The 12,830-nt window shown below is 45.4% G+C and overlaps 1 protein-coding gene across 5 annotated transcripts in view; it reads right to left on the bottom strand.

Moving 5' to 3' along the window:
- The window catches only part of Adam19 (a disintegrin and metallopeptidase domain 19 (meltrin beta)), a 92,846-nt gene that overhangs the window by 16,006 nt on the left and 64,010 nt on the right, over positions 1-12,830 (bottom strand). For 4 of the 5 annotated variants that reach the window (NM_001291890.1, XM_030245480.1, NM_001291891.1 and 1 more), the window contains 5 exons: positions 9,756-9,922; positions 8,165-8,249; positions 6,195-6,334; positions 3,919-4,096; positions 2,467-2,556 (listed from right to left, as the gene is read on the bottom strand). In NM_001291890.1, coding sequence (NP_001278819.1) covers positions 2,467-2,556; positions 3,919-4,096; positions 6,195-6,334; positions 8,165-8,249; positions 9,756-9,922 — 660 coding nt within the window. Of the gene's footprint in view, positions 1-2,466; positions 2,557-3,154; positions 3,439-3,918; positions 4,097-6,194; positions 6,335-8,164; positions 8,250-9,755; positions 9,923-12,830 lie in introns of those variants that run through there. The other variant, NM_001311209.1, reaches the window with a different exon arrangement.

Below are 12,830 nucleotides of genomic sequence, written 5' to 3'. Positions count from 1 at the left end.
CCATTACAACCATCTTTCACTTAAGTGTCACTACGACTTTATTAGTTTGCATTATAGTCTTATATAACTAAAGGAGCAAGACATAATATATTCAAAGTCACGTGGTATGTGGCAGACCAGTTTCCTGATAAGGGTACATGCCTACATGCATACATGCATATACCCACACACAGAAAATTGGCATTCATGTAGATTTTCAATTTACAACATTACTGCTTTGTTCATGTAAGTTTACAACTTCTTGGTTTGTTCTTGAAACTAGCCTCAAACCCATTATTTAACACAGACTGGCCTTGAACTCAGGGCAATCCTCCTGGCTAAGCCTCTGGAATAGCAGAACTGTAGACATGTCTCACTACATCCAGCTTGTGGCTCTAAACAGCACACCCTCAGTGGTATGCAGAGCATGGGGCTGACTGTTATCCAAATACTTCTCTCATCTGCCCCTCACAATGTCCATGAAACTGATATAGCTACTTTATATCAGCATTTCTGATGCTCATGCGGGTGTGTAGACAGAGCTGAGACTCCGGCAGTTTAAAAATTCCCCAAGTTCACACAGGTAGCGCTTTAAGTCAAGGAATCCTTTGAGAGGCTCAGTCTGAAATCCTGGAGTTGAGTGAAAGGTCACTCCGTGCTTATTCTCCAGCCTTGGTCTGAGACTTGAAGAACTCAACTCAGCATAGCCTCCCTGGGGGCTTCCATGTCAAAACAGAAGGTGTCCAAGTTCTACTGAGCCAAGTCCTACTGTGCGTTTGACCTTTGGTTCTTGTTTGCCCATGATTCCAGATCCCAGCCCTCTCTCTGGCTGCTAAGAGCAAGCATGCTCAGTAGGGTACTTGAACAACACGTGAGCACTGTGTGCGCTCGCCAAGCTGAGGGTGGGACAGGCCACAGCTCCATACTCAAACTTCTCTAGTACTCAGAGTTTCAGGTTAATAACTCAAAAGTTCAAATATCATAATAGTGTGTGCATCTAACAAATCTATATGAATATGATAGATGTGTATAATTATAAAAATATATACTACATAACCTTTAACAAGGCTCAGGATAAGCTTTATAACCAAAAATATTAATATATGGTATATTATGATGAAATAAAGTTATTTTAGGTAATCTTTTTATAAAAACTATAATTAGTCTGATATCCATTTAGGTCAGATTTTATCACCAAATCTGTTAATTTTTTTATTTATATATTTTGGGACTTCCTGACTTGTCAGATTTGGATTAAGAAGTTCTCAAGCCAGGCGTGGTGGCGCATGCCTTTAATCCCAGCACTCGGGAGGCAGAGGCAGGTAGATTTCTGAGTTCGAGGCCAGCCTGGTCTAGAAAGTGAGTCCCAGGACAGCCAGGGCTACACAGAGAAACCCTGTCTCGAAACCCCACCCCCCAAAAAAGAAGTTCTCAAATTCAGTGCTATATGACTATTAATGGTAATAGATTATTTTCCGCATTGATATTAAGAATGCATGCTTCAGAGTCAGGGAGAACTTGGGTTCAGGTCCTGACACCACCCATCTCCTAATGACCCATTTTCCTCACCTTAAAACAGAGGCAGTAATGTGTACCCCATGGGGCTGTGGGGAAGACTGAGTCAGTTAGCATATAAAATTCTCCTCCTGGTGCCCGACATCCACCACGATGGCCATTTATGTTCATCAGAATCAGGGTTTGCTTTTTCATGTGTTCAAGGAAAAATGAAGTCTCACTGGGCCTGGTGCCTTAGATCTCTCCTGGGAGATGATGTCAGCACTTGCCTGGACTCCAGAGCAAGTTCAAAGCCACCCTGAGCAATTTAGTGAGGTCTTGTCTCAAAATAAAAGAATATACATACATATACATATATTCACACACACATATATATACACATGCATATATATATACACATACATATAAAATCAAAATAAAGATATATGTACATATATCTACAAATGCACATATATATGTATGTATATAGCCCTATATCAGATATATCAACTATTTAAATAAAAAGATATATACACAGTTATATGTGTATATATCTTTATTTTGATTTTATACGTACATACATATGTATATTTTTATTTATATTTCTGCTTATATATTTATATATATATTAGTGACATATTTATATATTCATATCTTAATATAGGATATATATGTGTATATGTATTTATATGTATATGAGGTGATTTGAGCATAATGAGGCCCAGGATAGAAAATTGGTAGGCTTAGTTAAAGGGACATTCTCAGTTCCAAATATCTAACACACACCCACCCTTTCTCCCTTCTCTTCCTCCCAGTGATGGGGTTGAATCCAGAGCCCTGAGCATGAAAGCATGGATTCTTACCACAAGTGGCCAGTGATAAGAACCACCCTCCCCGGCCCTGTGTCTGAAATTTTTGATGCAGGCTGAAACCCAGCCGCCACCCACTAGGCTGTCACCTCAAAGCCTGAGGCAGAGGAAAGGAGACACTTACCTTGCACTGGTGGCAGCAGGAACCATGGGCACACTCTGCCCCTTCCTTCAGAGTGCAGTTGGAGGCATTGCAGCAAGGGTTCTTACATTCCTACAAAGGCAGCAGAAGGGCAAGAGTCAGAGCCCAGCAGGGGGCGCCCTTGCCACCTCCATTCCCCGGCCTGCCTGGCGCGCTCTGCTTCCCGTTCCCTAGAGCATCACTTGCACTTCTTTACTAAGGTAATGAGTATCTGTAAGAGAAAAGACACAAGTGCTCCATCCTCGGAGACACCACAATGTAAATGGGACTACGTGGTGATTTCGAGTAGGTATTATCCCATACTTATGTGGTCATACTGAGCTTGCAAAGTCCACCATGCCCGTCACCCTTCAAAGGACTCTCCCTATGCTGAAAGGCCAGGGCTGACCCTCACTTTTAGTTCATTGGTCTTTCACTAGTTCTTTTATTCTGAAAATTACAGGGTTAGAGTTTTAAAAGAAGGTCACAACATGGCTCAGTGGGTGAAGGCACTTGGTGCCAAGCCTGACAGCCCGAGTTTGGTCCCTGAATGCCAGGTGGTGAAGTTGGAGAGGGGGAACATACGCACACAAACACACATGAAATACGTGCAAAATAAAAACAAGAGGGCATCTCGACATGGAGAGTAATATGGCTACCTCAGTCCCATAGCTACACACTGCTTACTTACAGTTCACTAACTGTCAAGCATGGGTTAACATACTTTCTGATCTTCAAAAAATAGACACGAAACAATATAGTTCTGCTTTCCTTCTTCTTCTTCTTCTTCTTTTTCAGAAAAACATCCTTCTAATAAAGATGACAGAGCTAGGGTGTGCGCTCTCCACACTCGCTCTGAAGCCCTGATAGGAGGAGAGGACTATCCACCAAGAGTTCTGCTTCTCCTTTCTCGGCAGATCTCCCCTGACCTGACAGTACTTCCAACACTCCCTTCAAATCTTCTCTTCTCCGGGCTGGACAGCACGAGCTTGGGTTAGGGCTCCTCACCAGGCTCATGGTCATGAGCTCATCCAGCTGTGTGGCCTCCAGAAATAAATTCAGTGCAGCTGGAGGGCCAAAGACGCCATCTGGGGCTCCTCTGGGGAGGAGGAGAGAGAGCTACGTGCCCTGGGATCATGGTCTGTGGCTAGAGCAGCTGCTCAAAGGGGCTCCACCCTGATCCTGGATAGGACTGTCCTGACCACAGCTGCAGAGGCCATCGAAACGGTCCACCTGGCAGACTCACTGTCTGCCTCTGACACACAGAGGGCCTTCGGTAGTCATGTGTAAGAAGTGCTGGCAACTGGGAAAAATCTGTCCCTTTGTCCTTTCCATAGGAAGGACCGCATTGTCCTTTTGATAGGAACTTATCTGTCACATTGTGCTTTCAAATGTCCTTAAGCTCTGAAGACAATACAGATTCGTCCCTCTCTCTAGTAAGGTCCTGACACTTACCTCCTCTTCTCCACAGTCACATTCTTCACCGTCTTCCAGGTACCCGTTGCCACACCTCCGGCCTCCATACAGCGTCCTAGTGTCCGGCATGTTGGAGAGACACATCCCTCCTCCTGTCTGCAGATACCTGTCCAGCTCCTTCCTGTTACACCAACTGAACACTTTGGGGAAAGGGTGCCTGACAGAGAAGAAGGAGGCGTTAGCGGAGCTGAAGCACACCGACAGCTTGCTGTCCTGCCTGCCACTCAAGAGGCTTAGTTCACTTGGATGAAAACCCTACACACGCCCTCTGCCTCACCAGGACATTCATCAGTACACCAACTTAGAATTCTTTCACCCTGAACCATGAGATGATGAATAGGCCACACCGTTATGTTTTTCTTAAAAATGAAAAAGGCAGTTGAGAAACAGAACAGTCATTTCTGTCTTTTCAGTGAGGAAGCTGAGGTAGGTAAAGGGTGAGAGGTACATTAAGACAGGTTTCCCACCAACCAAAGAGTACACATGGAAGGACCCATGGCTCCAGCTGCATGTGTAGCAGCGGATGGCTTGTGGGACATCAATGGGAGGAGAAGCCCTTGGTTCTGTGAAGGCTTGATGCCCCAGTGTAGGGGAATGCCAGGACAGGGAAGTGGGAGTGGGTAGGTTGGTGAGCAGGGGGAGGGGGGAAAGAGGATAACATTTGAAATGTAAATAAAGAAAATGTCTAATTTTAAAAAATGAAAAAAAAAAGACAGGTTTTCATACTGAAAGCTGAACACATCAGATGGGTATTTATCTTCTCATGACAAAAAACAGAACCAGAAAGCCCAAGACCACAGATTTAATTCACTCAGGGGCTGATCTCTGTTTTCATAGCCAACTCTACTGCCCAACACCCAAATGTGTGGGCTTTATCACGGTAGTATGTACGAAAGCTCCAGTCGCCTGCACCTATGGAAACGAAAAGTGCAGCCGGTTCCTTATTCGTAGCTGCCAGCCCTGGTTTTGGTTACCCCTAGTCAACAGAGATCTGAAACTATTGAGTTGAAACATTCAAAACGGACCAATATATTTTTATTATCATCATCACTATTTCAAATGCTCTAGTTTATTATGAGTTGGTGTTTTTAACCTCTGACTGTGCCTGCTTTATACATTAAACTCATCATAGATCACAGATGTATGTAGGAAAACCACAGAGAAATACCTCACAAGATGTAAATATGGGAAAACTTCTATATCACAACATGGGTCTGTAAAGAGACCCTGGTAAAGCCCTGCCCTTAAGTCTCTAAAACAACGAAAGGTTAAACATTGAGGGCTTCTTTCAGTACTACAGTAGGTCCCCAAGGACTTTGCTACTAACCATTCAGCTATGACAGTGTGTGAATAACTTAAAAAACAGCTAGAGTAGTCATGAATTTAGCTGTCGCCCATTTGTCTACACACACTCTATTGGGATTGGCTGAGAAAGGGGTGGGCTTAACCATGAACTCAAACTCAAAAGTTATGCCGCATGTCATATCCCGCATGTCACTGCCATCCTTTGGAGTCACGGTAGTCAGGAAGTAGCGAGCAAACACTAGCACTATGAACGAGAAGGCTGCATTGAACCACCATTCTCTGGGAAGCACAAGCAAACCCTAGTGGTTTGGAATGAAGGGGTGTAATAAGGATCCTACTACATTGCCTTCCAGGGAGTGGCTCAAGTCCTGAAGAATGGCATGATGTATGCATTCAGGAACAAGATAACCCTCTTCCAAAAGCTCTGGTTTAGACAATCCTTGTAAGTGTTGGAGTCTCAGTACCTTTGTTTCATGGAATTCCTTAAGAGTGACTGGATGGCCCCTTTCTCCTTTTACTCTATAAACTACAAAGCTCCCGAAGAGGCAAGACCAAGGGTTGTGGTTGAACTGGGCATATGGGTGTGGTAGCACATACTTAAAGCCCCAAAGACTTTAGTAGTTGACGTGGGAGAGTTGCTTAAATTCACAAGTTCAAGATTTGACTGAGCAAGACTCTCACAGGTGATGTCAAAAACAAAAACAAAACAAACAAAACACGTTGAAGCCAGTTTTAGAGCTGAAAATTACAAACTATTCGTCAATCCAGACCACCTGCTCTCTGAGGAACTTAGCGTCCCACAACACATCTGCTCGCTTCTGTTTCATCTAAACATCATTTAAACTGCCTTCATCAACAGCTTGAAAGTTTCCCTGGGGCCATCTAGGCCATCTGACCCTGCACCTCTCAGCTCACTCTTCTCCCCACCGGCACCCTTCAGGTTGACTCACCCGGTGGCGGCGGCCATGATGCAGCCGCCATCGGCTGCACTGGCAGAACAGCAGTGTGCAGAATCATGGCTCATGCCAAAGTTGTGGCCAATCTCATGGGCCACAGTGGAGGCTACACCAATGGCATTCTCGGAGTGGTCCTGTTCAGAGAATTTCAAATTCAAGGTCAGGGGGTTCTTTCTGCTTTGCATGTCCTTTTCTTTTCTTTCCTTCCTCTTTCTTTCTTTCTCTCTCTCTCTTTTTTTTTTTTGCTTTATTTCTGAGTAGCCCTGGCTATCCTGGAACTCACTCTGTAGACCAGGCTGACCTCAAACTCAGAGATCCACCTGCCCCTGCCTCCTGAGTGCTGGGATTAAAGGCGTGCATCACCACCACCTGGCCTGCATGACTTTTTCTTATCTGAGCCTGACAGCGCTCCATTGATCTCCCCTAACGCTGAGCATATTGGCTCTTCATACCTTGCTTATAACAAATCTAAAGCCACTTGTCTTCATTTGAAAAGCAAATGCTCAAAAGACTGCTACCTGTGTTCTTAAAAGATGCAGACCACGAATGACCTGTGGATGCATCTCTCGGATGCATCACCTTGAATTGAGCAACAGAGACACTTGACTGGCTGCTTTCTGAGAGCACCCCTGCAGAAAGGGCCACCCCAGACAAAACTGGTACAGTGTGTGGTCCTCATCAGCAGAACAAATAGGGCTGGTGCAGCGATGTAAACCTAGAGCCCCAGCCAACTGAGAGGCTGAAGCAGGAGGGTCTTTTGAGCCCAGATGTTTGAGACTACCCTGGGCAACATAGTGAGACCCATTCCCCAAAACCAAACAGTAGAACAAAAGCAGCAAAATGGATGTTTATACCAGGCATGGTTGTGCATGCCTTTAATACTAGCTCTCAGGAGGCAGAGATAGGAGGATCTCTGTTAAAGGCTAGCCTGGTCTATGGGTGAGTTCTGAGATAGTCAGTGCTTTGTAGTGAGACCCTGTCTCCAAAAAACAACAAAAAGTGTATGTGTATATATATATATATATATATATATATATATATTCCTTTTATTATCTCACTTAATGTTTACTCTTACCCTAAGATCATAAGCCATGATCTTTACAACTAAAGACACACATTAACTCCAAAGTCGCATGGCTGCTCTTTGAAACCAATTTGACTCTAGAATCTGGGGTTTAACGTTCATGCTACCTTGTCAATAAAAATACATGATGGGTAGAGGGATAAAATAACAAATGAGCAGAGAGACGAGGCTTCCTTTATATCTCGTCCAGGTTAGAAGAGACAAGCCAAAATCCAGGGGCTAGGGATGTAGCTGTAGAGTACTGGAGGAGCATGCGTGAAGACTTGGGTTTGATCCCAGCACCACATCGAACTTGGTATGTTAGCCAACACTTGTCGTCCCAGCACTCAAGAGATGGAATCAGGAAGAACAGAACCCTAAGGTCATTTTGAGCTAGATAGCAAGCCGGAGGCTAGCCCGGTCTATACAATGAGTTCCAGGCCATCAACAGCTTCATAGCCAAAAAAAAAAAAAAAAACCCTACTCTTGCCAAGTCAGAATTTCAAAAGAGGGCAATTTCCTAACTTTGACTCTTGAGACAGGATCTCATTTCACAATGCGGTACCTAAGGACTCAAGACCCAGATGAGAAACACTTCTATCTCTGTTCACTCCCCTGCCCTCAGCTCCTGCTCTGCCTCCTCCTCCAGCCCGCTATGGAATAATACACAACCGATCTGGAGGGCCATTTTTACCACTGCTTACAAATGAACACAAAGATGAATGAAATTTTACCCCTGGCTACTATCCTTTGAACCTAAGAATTTCATCTGACACATTTGCTCTCTTTAATGCTTTTTTCTTCTGTGACTATAAATATCAAATCGGCTTTTCAAAGCTGACTTCCTCTCTTGGGAGCCATTGTCCCCTTGCGCAACATCATTGTCTTGTCTGAGACCCACCATGCTAACTCCTCCAGACTGGTACACGGAGCACATGGCCATGAGGGGGGCCAGGCCAATGGTGGTGCCTTGGAAGGACCTGCCCCTGCAGGAAGAAAAAAGACATGTAATTCAGGTGGGGGCTGAGAGAACTGTTCCCCAGGGGCAGGAGTGAATGGCTACCATGATGTGCACCGATCCCCTGACCTTCCCAGATTAGTCCCAAGAGGACAAGCCTGTTAACCCAGCCAACTGGATTTCTTTCAGGATACCACACCTCTCACCTCCTCTCACTTCCTCTCATAGTAGCAAAAAAAGGTCACTTTCCCCCTCAGAAAGTGCCCAAAGTCTCCAAAAGGAAAAAGGCAGGGCTTGAAAAGCTGTGCCCCATCCCTGATTCATAGAAAACGGCCAGACACAGGGGTCACAGGGAAGGGTGTGGTCCAGGCTGTGATGCCCAAGTGAATCATGTCCATTTCCGCCAGTGGCCAGCAGCTCAGGTCTTACCATCAGTGGCATGTGTCTTGGGGGCAAAAGCAAGGATGCTGGATGCAGCTGCGGGGCTGAGGCTGTGATCCACACATCACACAAGGACCAAGAAAGTAGCTGAGTCCCTTTGGGAGCCTCACAAACTGCAGCTGGGTGCAGGGCTAAGCTGTTTCCATCTCTGCTCCAAAATGATGGCCCTAACCTGTCAACAGCCAGTTTCTTCCAGTTTAACCTATCCCTTCTCCATCTCATCCACCCAGAGTAGGCGAGGAGAATAAATGGATGTTTGATAAATGTTTGCTTAATAAATTCAATATATGCCGATCTGAGTGTATGAAGCCCTGCTTGGCATTTCGGAGACTTGCACTTAGCTCTGGGAAGCTTTACTACCATAAACAGATTCAAAGTGTCCAATCCAAAAGTGCAGGCCAAATGTTTCAGCAAACAAAGACTTTCTCAGTGAGTGGATTGTCCTCAAGTGACCACTAAGAGTCTAGGTTTTAGGGACAGGTAAATATTGGAAATCGCAGTTATTATGAAAGGGTAAATCAAGGTATCAAGGATGAAATAATTACTGACTCGCCTATGTTATAAATAAATAAATAAATAAATACAAACAAGTAAAGGAGTTTATCATCTCTGTGCCTTTGTTGAGCACGAAGGTCCTACAGTCTACCATTTTGACCTTCCCAGGACTTCAGCCCTGAGACCCCAGAGAACGGTGTGAAGGACTTGAAGACCCATTTCCTGTATCCTGCAGTGGGAGGTCAACTGACTGTGCTCAAGAATGCCTGTTTCAGGCTAGCAACTGTGACCAAGAGTCATCTGCTCATTCCCCTAATATTCACTCCCAAGTGCCTCAGCTGCTCAGCTGATTACGGGTGAGGCTAATTGCCTCACGTGGAACTCTGCAGAGGACTGTTATCATTCTTAGGCTTTTTAACATTCTTTCAAGATGTGTTGAGTCTGAAAAAGCCTGGTTATGTGGCCCAGGGAGCAGGGTGGGGTCTTGCACAACCAACATTGGCCCCTGTGAAAGGAAGGGTGAATTTCGCACCCCTTACGGCAGGCAGGGGTTCTGCAGACAAAGCTGATACCACAAGACCAGAAAAGGGCTGCTTACGTGATTAGCTGAGCATTGTCATGGCTCTTCTGAGCAAGCAGCTTGCGCCTCCAACTAAGAAAGGACCAGAGGGTAGAGTAGGGATTCTCTGAAACTTCACACTTATCCCCATGCGTCCACACCTCCAAGCCGACAAGTGCAATTCGGATGTTCAGGGAGCGGTAAAACTGAAAAGACACCAAAAGGCCAGTTTCTCTCACCATCCGACCTAGGAGCTCAGAGCACAGATGCTGAGATTGCTCTCTGGCTCTAGAAATCGGGAAATACGACCTTCAGAGGGATGCATTCTGGTGGTCAAACTGGAGTATCTGGCTTAGAAAACAGGTTAAAAAAAAAAGTAGAGGGAACAACACCCTAACCATCAAGGGGTTCTTTGGTGGACCTGACCAATGCTACCGTGTCAGTGTTGCATGTACATGTGACCTGTGTGTGCACATAATACATGTACATGTGTCTTCTGTGTGTGCATATACACACGAAGTCCCAAGGTTCATGTTACCTTCCTCCGTTTATTCTCCATGTTATTTTTTCAGACAGGGTCTCTCACTAAATCAGGAACTAACTGATTAACCCTAACTGGTTGGCTTGAGAGGTCCAAGGATGGCCTGTCTCTGTCCCCTGCCTCCCCCACCAGCCACATGGCTATAGGTTCATGACACCATGCCTGGCTTTTAGATGGGTGGTGGGGCTTAGGTCCTTATGTACCCAGCAGATACTTTACATACTGCGTCATCTCCCCAGCCCATGAGTGACTTAAAAAAAAAAAAAAAAAAAAAAAACCACATAACACAGAAGCCACAAAGGGATTAGATCACCCCAATCTAAAAATGGTGGGTTCCTTCCCAGCTAAAATTAATAACTGGTGGTCCCGCTGTTCATCAAGCACTTGTCATGAAGAAGGAAGGGTACTGAGGCTTAGAGGAGTTGAGACATTGCCCAAAATCTCAGCAGAAACACTCTGGAGCCAAGATGAACCAGATTATACTCCCAGGGCCCTTGTGACCATCTGCTGCTGAAGAGCTGGGATCATATAATATGTATATAACAATAAAGTACACACACACACACACACACACACACACACACGCGCACGCACACATTCGCATCCTTCTCTTGCCCCCAGGAAACTGCAGTCTAGATGGGCTCCTGGTTCCTCTGTCTTTGCCACATCTATCATCACAGAAAAACCCGAAGCATCTGAATTTGCTTCACTCAGGAACTTTTTAAGGGAAGTCAACTTGGCTTTTCTTACGCCTCAGAGAAAACAGGGCCCGTGGATTGGGCCCCTGATTCAGCAAATGTGTAGAGTTCTTCCAGTTTTAGCTCTAAAATGTTCAGTCCAAGTAACTGGCTCAGCAGACTTAGGAGGAGCCCATGTGCCTCACCCTAAACCACGCGTGCCGGAGGGAAGTTGGGGGCTTGGATGACCATCCACAAGGCACAGGGTTTCCACCGACACCCGGGGTGTGCGGCTACCCTCTTTTCCCTCCGCATCTTTGCTTTTTCTGTAGTTATTATTGTTTATTTGTTTGATGTGTTTACTGACATACCACTTCCATTTCTCATCAGTGCTTAGAGGTAGGCTCTAATCACCCAGTGCAGGAAGAAAATTCCTAGAGCCAGCCAGCCAAGCCCTGCACCTCCCCTGAGTCGGGTCTGGGACAATGGTTGCTACACAGGTGGCGGTAGGATCAGCTTCCTGTATCCCCAGGGAAAACACACTTCTCCAGATGTTGGGTGTTTGGTTACAGGATCGCTGAGACGCTATTGCTGGTGAGTTAGGAGCTGGACACAGGACTCTACTGTGTCCCTAGAATCCTTCCCTCCAGGAAAGGCTAGTGTTTGGCTTTCACCTGTTACATACCAGTGGCCTCTTTCCACAGCTGTTGAGGGCAGAGAAAAAAAAATACAAGGCTGTGAACTTTTCATCTAGTAATTCCACAGCAATCAACTCTGCCTTTTAAGCCCTGAAAGTTTAATTTTTAACATTTGTTTGTTTGTTTGTTTATGGTTTTTAGAGACAAGGTTTCTCTGTGTAGCCCTGGCTATTCTGGAAACTCACTTTGTAGAGCAGGCTGGCCTTGAGCTCAGAGACCTGCCTCTGCCTCCCCAGTGCTGGGATTAAAGGTATGTATCACCACCGCCCAGTTTGAAAGTTTCTAATTTCTATTTGTTATCGGATGAACCATCTCTCCAGCCTGAGATCTAGGATCCGTGAACCTCTCGCTGGCCAAGAAAGCCTTCAAAGTTCTACAGGTCCTGAAGTGGTTATCAGAGTCTCAAAGAGACAAGAGACCCCAGGGCTGGGACTGTCAGCCACTGGCAAACATGCAACCTTAGTTCTACCCACCAGGACTGCCCCTTAAAAGGAGGCACATGACCAAACACGTCAAAGCTTTGCTTGTGGAGAGGAGCTGCCATTGCAAAGTTTTGTTCTCTGCCTTTTGTGCTAGAACTTGCTTTCGCATAGAATACTTCACGGTCTGAGAATACCCCATGAGTGCAGCTCAAACTTCTGTGAATTTCCTAAGTGCATGGTTGAAACAACCCGACTGAAGAAGTATAACTATTCGTAGTCTCCCTAGAAACATCCCGATCCACTTCAACATCTAAGTCAAAGAATCCCCGGGCTTTCACCCAGAGGGAACACATCCTTGATGCCTTTTAAACTGGGCTCTCCCTTGCTCAGTGTGCCTCAAAACCCACTTCATTTGTGAGAAAGGTCAGGGGGTCAGAGCCAGGCGCATGTCTGTTTCCAGCCATCTGCTTCCATGTGACTTTTACATGGGCAGGGGCACAAGATGTCATTTTTGAAACATGATTTCCATCAGAAAACTATAAACATAACTGAAAGCCACTGACTTAAGCCAGTGCTTGTAGTTTATAAATTAAAACAGAGAAAAACAAAAGGCCCCCAAACACTCACACAAACCAACAAAAGACAAAAACCTGACCCAAGAAGCTGAGTTGTTTGCCTCTGGTTGATAGCTCAGGGTCCCAAATCAGCAACAAGAGCTCAGGTGTGTGTGACTTCTTGCCCTGCAGACTGTCTGAGGTGCAGCAATCTCCCCCAGA

Source organism: Mus musculus, chromosome 11 (assembly GCF_000001635.26).
Source record: "Mus musculus strain C57BL/6J chromosome 11, GRCm38.p6 C57BL/6J".
Lineage (NCBI taxonomy): Eukaryota > Metazoa > Chordata > Mammalia > Rodentia > Muridae > Mus > Mus musculus.
Note: the sequence above shows the minus strand (reverse complement) of the source record. Positions and strands in the feature narration are given on the sequence as shown.